This window comes from Sphaerodactylus townsendi, linkage group LG10 (genome assembly GCF_021028975.2).
Source record: "Sphaerodactylus townsendi isolate TG3544 linkage group LG10, MPM_Stown_v2.3, whole genome shotgun sequence".
In the NCBI taxonomy this organism is placed as follows: Eukaryota; Metazoa; Chordata; class Lepidosauria; order Squamata; family Sphaerodactylidae; genus Sphaerodactylus; species Sphaerodactylus townsendi.
This window is the reverse complement of record NC_059434.1, coordinates 25064661-25074449: the sequence shown is the minus strand read 5'-3', so window position 1 is coordinate 25074449 and position 9789 is coordinate 25064661. Positions and strand designations below refer to the sequence as shown.

Below are 9789 nucleotides of genomic sequence, written 5' to 3'. Positions count from 1 at the left end.
GCTTGCCGTCACATGTGCTTTTTCTCTACATGATGCTCCTCGACGGTGAAAGAGAGTGAGGAGAGAGGTGTCCACGTCTGTGAAAATCTCACAGTGCAATTTTCATGTGTGCTTCTGCAAGGTGTGGAGAACCACATGGGGAAGGCAGTAGGAAAATAGGCATTTGATATCCTCAAATTTATCATAGTTACAGTGTGTTTGTTATAGTGTGACTTTTCCTGCCGGAAGCTCTGATCAAGGCAAGGTTTGCAATGATCAATCTTAAAATTACAGTCCGTGAAAATATCCAAACAAGATCTTATTATTGGGCAGCTAACCTGCTACTTGCACTTGGAAAAACTAGATTACAAACCTCTTGTGGTACGACTAGGCATATTCATGCTTTTATGGGTCTTGAAAGAAATTATTTCAGTGCCAGGTCATCACTAGGTTGGTTACATTAATACAAACTAATCTTTATATACTCTGAATACTACTACTAAGACAGGAATGGCTCTTCCCAAATCCTGTACCTGAGTAGAGATTTTTTTAATTTTCCAGTAAATGGCATTACATTCTCAACTAAAAATTAGAAACATGCACCTTACATTCATTTTCAAAACTGAAGCAGCTGGAATCTCTACTTTGTTTGCAATAATATAGCAAAGACAAGTAGAAATCCAAAGCCAAAATTCAGGAATCCTGGAGCAGAAAGTGGCCAGGATCTGAAACTTCTCGATATCTTTCAGACAGATGAAACCTGCATGCCTCTTCCCCTTTACTTGGAGGCTGAACGTAATAGATTCTATAATGTAGATGAACTCTGCAGTGAGCCAACAGAAATGGAAAACTGTCCCAAGGGTTCATATTCTTATACAATTTGCACTTAATTCTGTTCATTTTGTTCTGTCATGAGAAAAAACTAATAAAAACTTGGGAGCAATTAATAAGTGAGAGTGACCAGCCGCAACAGCACCATTTACTTGATGATTTGTGGACAGTCACTCCAAGCTTTCGCTTTCCTCTTGGCTAAAGCCAGCCAGGCGGGTTCTGTTGACACGGGATTAGCATCAGGGTTGGAGAATCTCTTTGCGACTTCTTTTGCCAAGGGCGACGAAGGAACAGAATTGGATATCTCCACTGTTTGAAGGAAAAGGAAAAAAACAAAATCCATCAGTGCAAATCCATCCAACTACATTTGCACGAGCGCGGGCGGTGCGACCATTTCGCTGGGGAGAGAAAGAAGCTGGAGATGACAACATTCATGCAGTTTAAAGTCCTGCTCTAGATTCAAGTTTGGTTGATTGATCTTCAGGCAATCGGTTGAAGGTTAAATTGCAAAACAGCAGCATATTTTGAAACACACAAACACCAGGTAATGGTTCAGTAGATGGCATCTCCAGTTGAAGGATCTGAGGGAGCTGTTGTTGGGAAGACCCTTCACAGCACAGGTGTCAAACTTGCGGCCCTCCAGATGTTATAGACTACAGTTCCCATCATCCCTTGCCAGCATCATTCAGCAGAAGGCAGCTTCAGATATAAGTCTGCATGGTTTGAAACGCCAAAAAACTGGCCCCTCACACACACGTGATGATCCCTGCTATGTATATTGGATTTTTTTTGTTACAAGGTAAAGTCCAATTATGTCAACTTTTGTATCATTCTATTATCAATTTATTCAATCACATACAAGAAAAATAGATAAGGGGAGTGGAAGTGAAAATTGAGGCAATACCTGAAGCATTGAGGTCCAAAACAGGTCACCATGCGACCTCAAATGTCCCCGATTTGACCCTTTTTTTGTGCATCACCTCACTGCCAACAAGCTCAAGCAAAAATGCCATTCAGTTGGAAAGGGGTGTGTGTTATCGCATGTCTTGCTTACACTAGCTCTGTTCACATGTTGCAGTGAACACATTCATGCATATCCATTTATGTGCAATAGCTATTGTGCAAAATGGTTTCACTTTTTTATTTTATAAATAGCACAGCAGCAACAGGGGCTCCACTTAGCAGATTTCCCTGCACTTTCTCATGCACCGGTGCACCGGGTGCATGTCTCCCTTGCTACGCCTCTGATTGCCTGTCAGCTTCCCTCAGCCTGGCTTCCTCCCCTCCACCATCAGCTTCCTTCACTCCTGCCCATGAAGCATCCTGAGATCTGCTTCCTGTCTGCACGAGCTCAGACAATTCTCTGAATTTGAATTTTTTTGCAACTGCTCCTTTTGGATTCTTTTGCAAACCTGGCTTTTCCTCCAAGATTGTAGAAAGATCTCTCTTCTGTGCACATGGCCCCAATCTGTGAATTTAAGGATCTACACCTGGGACCATATTAAGAATTAGAACATGATGATGATAATATTATAACCATCTATGTGCTCCTTCCTCTGAATTCCCAACTTTATTTTGAAAAAGAAGCCTGTAGCCCCTTCCATTGCAGAGAGAAAGAAAAAGACATTCTGCTAAAAATGTGCATAAATGAAAATCAAACCCCAAGGGAACATTCGCTCAAAGCAAAGAAGACCACACGTGTAAATGGCTGCAGTCTCTCTTTTATTCCTTCCATTTCTTAACAGCTTATTTTTTCCACCTTATTAGAAGTACTTATAGCCCAGCCTAGCCCTCTTTCCTCAGAGCCCGGAAGCTAAGCAAGGTTGGCTATGCTTAATGCTTGGATGAAAGAACACAAAGGAAGACTGGGGTTGCTAGTGGCGTAGCACCAAGGGGGCGGGGTGGTGGTGGTGCGCAATGCATAAAACGCATCATGGTGAGAGCATAGAGGAGGTGTTCTGGGGCAGGGGCAAACAGGGCACGGCAGGGGTGCAGGGCACACATATGCCCCAGGTGCAGTTCCCCCTCACTCCGCCCTGGGGGTTGCTATGCAGAAGAAAGCAATAGCAAAACAACTCTGCTCATCTCTTGCCTTGAGAACCCTATGGTCCTGGGGTCAGGATGAGTCAGTTGTGACTTGACGCCATACAACTGTTATTATTCTGTCTTATTCCCTACCCCCTGCCTCTGAAGAAGCCTGCTTCCTTTAATGAAGGCAGATTGTCAGCAAGACATCTCTTTGAAAAGAGAACAAATCCACCTGCCAGAGTCAGGATGTTGTTCTCCACTGAACTTTCAATCCCACATGGAGTTGCTGCTCACTCTTTGCTATCGGCTTCTAAAACCATCCACAACCTTGAAAAACAAATCCCTTCAAAGTCTACGCAGGACGGGATGTGTCCTGATTAATTTTGCATTTCTCTGACCCATTTTTTCCCCCTTTTACCTGTAAGAATTCTCTAAGCCGCAATTGCTGAAATCTGAACACTGGAAACATGGGTAAACTTCAAACGCTATTCAGCAGGGCTGAATTTTTTGTTTTCTCACTGCACTGATTGTTTATGCATTAGAGGCAATCATTCCAAAATATGTTGATTCCGAAATAACATTCAGTGGTTAACATTATAATAAGTATACTAAAATATACTTTTGAAAATATGCATCAGGTCTCCTTGTGGTGATGAAAAGTGCTGTCAAGTCACAGCTGACTTCATGGCAACCCCATGGGGTTTTCAAGGCAAGAGATGCTCGGAGGTCGTTTGCCATTGCCTGCCTCTCCAGGTAGTCCTGGGTAGCCTCCCATCCATGGTTGACCCTGCTTAGCTTCTGAGGTCTAGCAAGATCAGGTTAGTCTAGACCAGGGGTCTGCAACCTGCGGCTCTCCAGATGTTCATGAACTACATGAACCATGGCCAATTGGCAGAGGCTGATGGGAATTTTAGTTCATGAACATCTGGAGAGCCACAGGTTGCAGACTCCTGGTCAAAACCATCCGGGTCACCTCCCTTCTTTCTCTGTGTATATCCAGTATTCACAGATTATACACTTTATCCACCCTTTATTCACTCTAACAGTAAATTGGTCTTCAAGTTAGGACTAGTACATGATTAGTACATGAGCCAGCATGGTGTATTAATCTGGAGGACTGGGTTCAATTCCCCTTCACATAAAGACTGCTGGGCCACCGTGGGCCAATCACAACTCTCTCAGAACTCTCTCAGCCCACATGGAGGCAGGCAATGGTGAACTTCCTCCAAACATCTGTTGCCTTGAAAACCCTATGAGGTTGTCATAAATTGGCTGTGATTTGATGGCACTTTTCACACACAAACGCACACACACGGTTAATATAAGAAAATAGAGTCTGTCTGTAGCTACTTGCTGCTGAGCAAAATGCACCCTGTGGCTGATTATGCACAAGGTGTCTGCTGCATTGCAGGGGCAAATGTCTGTCGCACCAAGATTTCTTGTACAGACATATTTCCTCAAGCCCCACTTTCACTTTTCACTCTCTCCACAGCACTTCTAGTGCTACTTTAATTTGCTTCACCACTAGGGCTGATTTGCCAGTAAGAACAGCTTTGCCCTGGACATCTCCTCTCCGCTCATGGCCAGGCTACCTAACTTCACCTTTCTCATTCTCTCGCACTGTCATCCATGCCTTCCCCCTCACTCCCTGTCAGGATGGAGCCTGGCATCCCTCAGGACTGCACCAAGGAGTAGGGGGAGACGGATATGATGATGGAGGGTTATTTTAGCTTTTGGCTAATGTAACGAAGTAGATGCGTCTGGGGCCAGGTGGCAGCTTTATCTCTGTGTTCCTGACCTGAGCCTGTCTTGCATTCCTTTCTGCAAAGCTTTGGGTAGTGTGGGATGGAGTAGAATTGGGAGGGGGAAATATAAAGGGGGGTTTGATATACAGTTCTCAGAACTAGCTTCTTTCTATCAATAAAGGCTTCTAAACCCAAAGTTACAGAGTCTGAATTGGTCCATAGAACACTCTCCCTTCCATGTTGCCGGCTCCTTCCTACTTTCTATTCGTCCTGCTGGCATCTTTGGGTGGCAGCAAGTGGAAGTCAAAGAGAAAAAGCTCAGCCACACAGGCTTCGCCAAAACAACACTGACCTCTAAATTCCTGTATCAATATATCAATATCTTGTTATAATAATAACAAAGAGTTGTTGGTCCCGCCATACACCCAATATTCCCATCCACTCAGCCCCCCTTTTTCCACTCACCCCACAACAAGTCCACTGTAGGGTGAAGAGCCCCGAAGTAAGCATTCCATGCATAATGGGCCTGAGTTAGGTAGTGCTGACTTTCTCCATTTGTAAGTAGTCTATAACCTGTCCCATTCAAAATTTCTTAGTGAGTGGTACAGCAGATGTTAAAAATAGTTCTGATTCTCTGACAGCTTTTTTAAAAAAATAGTTTTTAAGTGGCGCCTTTGTCAAAAACATCTTTCTGTGCAGTATTAAACATGGACCTTTGATAAAATAGCATTTATAGTGCATTGGATGACTATCAGCAAGGCTTGGCTTTTTTTTATAATAGCAGTCACCATTTTCTGCCCGGTTCTGTGCTGCTGCAGCCATTTTTAGACTGTCCCCAGGATTTTCTTCTGCTTGCAGCTGCTCTGAGGGGCATTTTAATGTAAAAAGTAGACTCCACCTTCCTAGTATAGCCTCCACAGTCCTTCCTGGGCAGTAGAGCCCAGGGGCGGGAAGGGGGGGGAGTTAACTTGGGTCCCGAGGATTCCTTCCCTGGCCTTATTACCACCCCCAGTCTCTTCCCAGTCACTCATCTCATACTAAATTAAAGGCAATTAAAGCATCCTTCAAGCAGCGGAGTGGCAGCCAGAGCACCCGCTGTCAACTGGCACCCAGGGCAAGAGCTCCCTCATTACACCCCTGTATAAGAAGATTCAAGATACCTGTCACAGATGTTGGAAGAGTGTTCGATTTTTTTAGCTGTTCTCGACGTTCAAGCCTTGTCAAGGGAGTTTCAACTTTCTTCTCCTCTTCCTGGGTTGCGGATTTCGGCAATGAACTTATCCTGCTGATACCACTGCTTTTATTATCCGGCTGATTGTTTACACTGGCCTAATATAAAATACAAAAAGAAAAACTGTTACGCTACAAAACATGTATATAACATTTAGTGACTTTATGTTCTGCACAATTGGCCTTTCTCACTGAAGCTCAAGGTGGATTACACAGTAGAAGTCAAGACAATCAACAGGATGGGACAGCCAATAAAATACAATGCGATGGTGTCTGGATGGCAGAAATCTGAAAGTGAGCAGAGATCTGAAACAGAGTGGAAACAAAGCATAAGCGTTTAAATATGACATGTTAAATGATGCAGAAATTACACAGTAGGAACGTATTCACAGCAACAGACAGTACATACTATACAAAGTAGTATAGTCCATAGTCCCTCATCCTTACCAAGAGCTTCCTGAAATATTTAAGTTCAGCTCTATTGCTTGTGTTACTTCCCAAGTAATTACTTCCCAAGTAATTCAGTTTTGTACAGTTTGAGGAATGCCAGGAGAGCAGAGGTGTAGCTCCAAGGGGACAGGGTGGGGTGGCGCGCAATGCACCGGGCGTGCGTCCCTGTGGAGGTGTGGCAAGGGCGTTCCAGGGCAGGATGGGGGTGGAGGACGCACCTGTGCACCAGGCGCTTCCCCCCCCTTGCTACACCTCTGCAGGAGAGTGAGAACCTTCTTAACTGTACCATGCAGGTCATTCCATAAAGAAAAATAAGAGTTTGGATTGATACCCTGCCTTTCTCTCCTGAAAGAAGTCTCAAAGCAGCTTACAAACTCCTTCCCTTCCTCTCCCCACAGCAGACACCTGGTGAGGTATATGGGGCTGACAGAGTTTTGAAGGTCTGCGACTAGTTCAAGGTCAGCCAGCCAGGCATCATGTGTAGGAGTCATGTCACTGAGACGAGGGGTGCGGCACCCCCCATGATCTGGAAATTCACGTAAAAATATCTGGGGGACCCCCTTCAGAACAGAGAATAGGTCCCTTGGTTAATTAGTGGCTTAGATGTCCCTTCCCTTCCTTTCTATTGGCCTCCGATGTTTTGCATACATTAAGTCACCACTGAGTTTTATGCTAATTAGATTGATATGTGTGTTTTAAAATTGTTATATCATGTTGTAAGCCATCCTAGGCCTAACTTGTTGAGAGAGGGCAAAGTAGAAACCGAATGAATGAATGAATGAATGAATGAATGAATGAATGAATGAATGAATGAATGAATGAATGAATGATATTTGGATTCTGCACTTTGGCTGATTTGCCCTGGGTCTAACTTGTTGAGAGAGGGCAAAGTAGCAACCAAATGAATGAATGAATGAATGAATGAATGAATGAATGAATGAATGAATGAATGAATGAATGAATGAATGATGCTTAGACTGTGCATTTTGGCTGACTTGCTTTCCAGTCTCTGAGCACTCCATTTCAGCTCTTTGCCATGAACAAGTACCTGCCTATTGCCAACCACAGGAAGTATTTCCATATCATCTGCTTTGGGTTTGTTTTTAAAATGTTGGCAGCCCTGCAGATTTAGGTACTTACATTTTCTTTTGCCAGTTTCTCGGCTTGCTTGGCTTCTCTGGCTTGCCGCCTCTCCTCCCTCGTTGCTTGCTGCTCTCGGAAACCCTTCTGCTTCTGCAGAGCCAGTGTAATCCAGAGGGGCTGAGCTGATTCCACTTTTTCCATCACCTTGGAGCCATCTATGGAATGCCTGCTCTGAAGAACAGGCCTTTCTAGAAGGCAAAACAAAACACAAAAGCTTTGGTGGTAGAGGGTGGAAAGAAAGGGCTCGCCCTGCCTGCATTTTGTTGCCGGGGGTGTGGGGTGGGGGTGGTACGTGGTTCAGCTTGTGGTCTCCTAGGAGGGGCAGGCTGGGGCTTTAAAACAGCTCTGGAGCCAGCTGAGCCCAGTTGACCCTCAAGGCGCTGTGTCCTACACCCACTGTTTGGTCTGAGAGGGTACTAAGCACTGCCAGCACCTCAAAAGCAACTTAGCTCAGCTTTCTCCTGGTACCAGCAGTCCTTTAGGGCAGTAGACCCCCCTTCCCCCCCCCCCCGGGAACACCCAGAAAAGGGAAGAGGCCTGTCTGCCCTGTCCCATAGAGCGCAGTTGGGATGTAAACTTTATGTTGCAAACTTCTGGTGAGTGGCCTAAAATGTACCGTTTTCATCCATTTCCAGTGTTTATGGTCCCGTGATAATAGTCTTATCAAAATGTCACCTCACTTTCTGTTGCTTAAAATGTTTTTTTTAAAACATTTGCTTTATTTATTTAGGGACTGCTCATGTAACTTTTAAAAATTTACAGTAACAGGAATGACAATTCTGGCAGCCACGAGCAGGTCTGCTTCTATCGCCACAATGATTCTCTGCCATTTTGTGAAACATTTTCTCTCCCTTAGGAAGCTCTGTGGGAGGGAAGGCAGCACAGTACAGGTCCACCTCCTCCAGTCTCAGAAGCTAAGCACGGTCAGTACTTGGATGGAAGACCACCAAGGAAGGCAATGGCAAACCACCTCCGCTTTTCACTTGAAAGCTCCTTGCTGGGGTCGCCATAAATTGGTGCAATTTGAGGGCACTTCCAACACAAACACATGAACCTCAGATTTTTCCTTTCTGAGACCTGATCTCTTTCCTCCCAGCCTCAAGGTGGGGTCTGAAATTATCCCAGAATTACAACCTATCTCCAGATGGCAAAGATCAGTTCCCTTGGATTCCCTGCTCTCCCAAACCCCACCCTTAATAGGCTCCTCCCTCAAATCTGTAGGGAATTCCCAAAATGGAGCTGACCACCCTAATCACTTCTGAAGCAAACTGACTAGCCGCACAGCACAGCTAATCCCCACTTCCATGACAAGATGTACCTCACTAGTAGTTGAACCAAGTTTTCCCACAACATAAAATTCATTCTTTTCCACTTTCCCCTTCATCGTCATCCAGACTGTACATGTCTGGCATAATACTTGGATGAGACTCCAGTACTGTGGACTTTTTCAAAAGTTTGTTATCCATTCTTTGCATCCTCAGATCTCGAAGCATGCTGGCCTAGAAATGTCAAGACTCGTTTTATCTGTAAGCATCTGTGAGTACTAACACTTCCATCTATTTCTGGAAATTGTGGGGGTAAATTTTGGAGTTATTTGATGCACTATTTGGGGAAATGTGAGCAAACTTCCAAGTTTGTCAGTGTTCCATGCTTCAAAAACAAACTCAAGAAGTCCATAAGGACTCCTTCCCAGCCCCATAATAAATTTTGGAAGTCCCAGGGGCTCCAATTCCCCGTGGTACTGCTCTGCTAGCATGGGGTTCCCTGTGAGATTTAAATGGATCAAGCAGCTCTGCTGCACATAAGCAAGGGGAAGAATAAACACAGCCAACTCCTCCATGGAAATAAGCAAGGAAGAGCTGCATTTGGGTGCTGAGGTTTGTGGAAATGAATGTATCCTGCCAAAGTTATGTTTTCAAAGTGGCACAGCACCGCCTCCTCAGTATTTGGGCATCTTTACTGAACTACACATCAGAACTGAGAAAAGCTCTGCTATGTAACAGTGACAGAGACCCACTTACAGGTTTTATATACATCTAGCTTTACATAAATCTGAATTTTGACTGGCACCTGCCAACTATGGTTCCAACTATATTTCCTCTTTCTGAATTACTCTGTGCCCCAAGAACTGACCTAAGCACACGGCAGTGATGCCACATGTCCTGCACGTAAACATGTTTGTAGTTGTCCATGACCGTGTGTATTGGACTGTGTGCATTTGGTACAATTCTTACTATTGCGGAAGCTTCGGCAGGGGATATCATGACCCCACAGACACTGACATATCTAGAGGGGCAGTCTCACACATAGCCCCCAGCTGAACTCCCCCCACTGCTTGCTGCCGCCCCCACAAAACCCCCTCCAACAAACCTTTTCCTCCATC

At 44.7% G+C, this 9789-nt stretch overlaps 1 protein-coding gene across 3 annotated transcripts in view; it reads right to left on the bottom strand.

The window, feature by feature from the left end:
* Positions 1–355: 355 nt before the first annotated feature.
* Positions 356–9789, bottom strand: part of CRACD (capping protein inhibiting regulator of actin dynamics) — a 172276-nt gene continuing 162842 nt past the window's right edge. For all 3 annotated transcript variants that reach the window (XM_048509829.1, XM_048509827.1, XM_048509828.1), the window contains 3 exons: positions 7404–7594; positions 5744–5912; positions 356–1119 (listed from right to left, as the gene is read on the bottom strand). In XM_048509829.1, coding sequence (XP_048365786.1) covers positions 959–1119; positions 5744–5912; positions 7404–7594 — 521 coding nt within the window. In that variant the 3' untranslated portion in view covers positions 356–958. The remainder of the gene's footprint in view (positions 1120–5743; positions 5913–7403; positions 7595–9789) is intronic.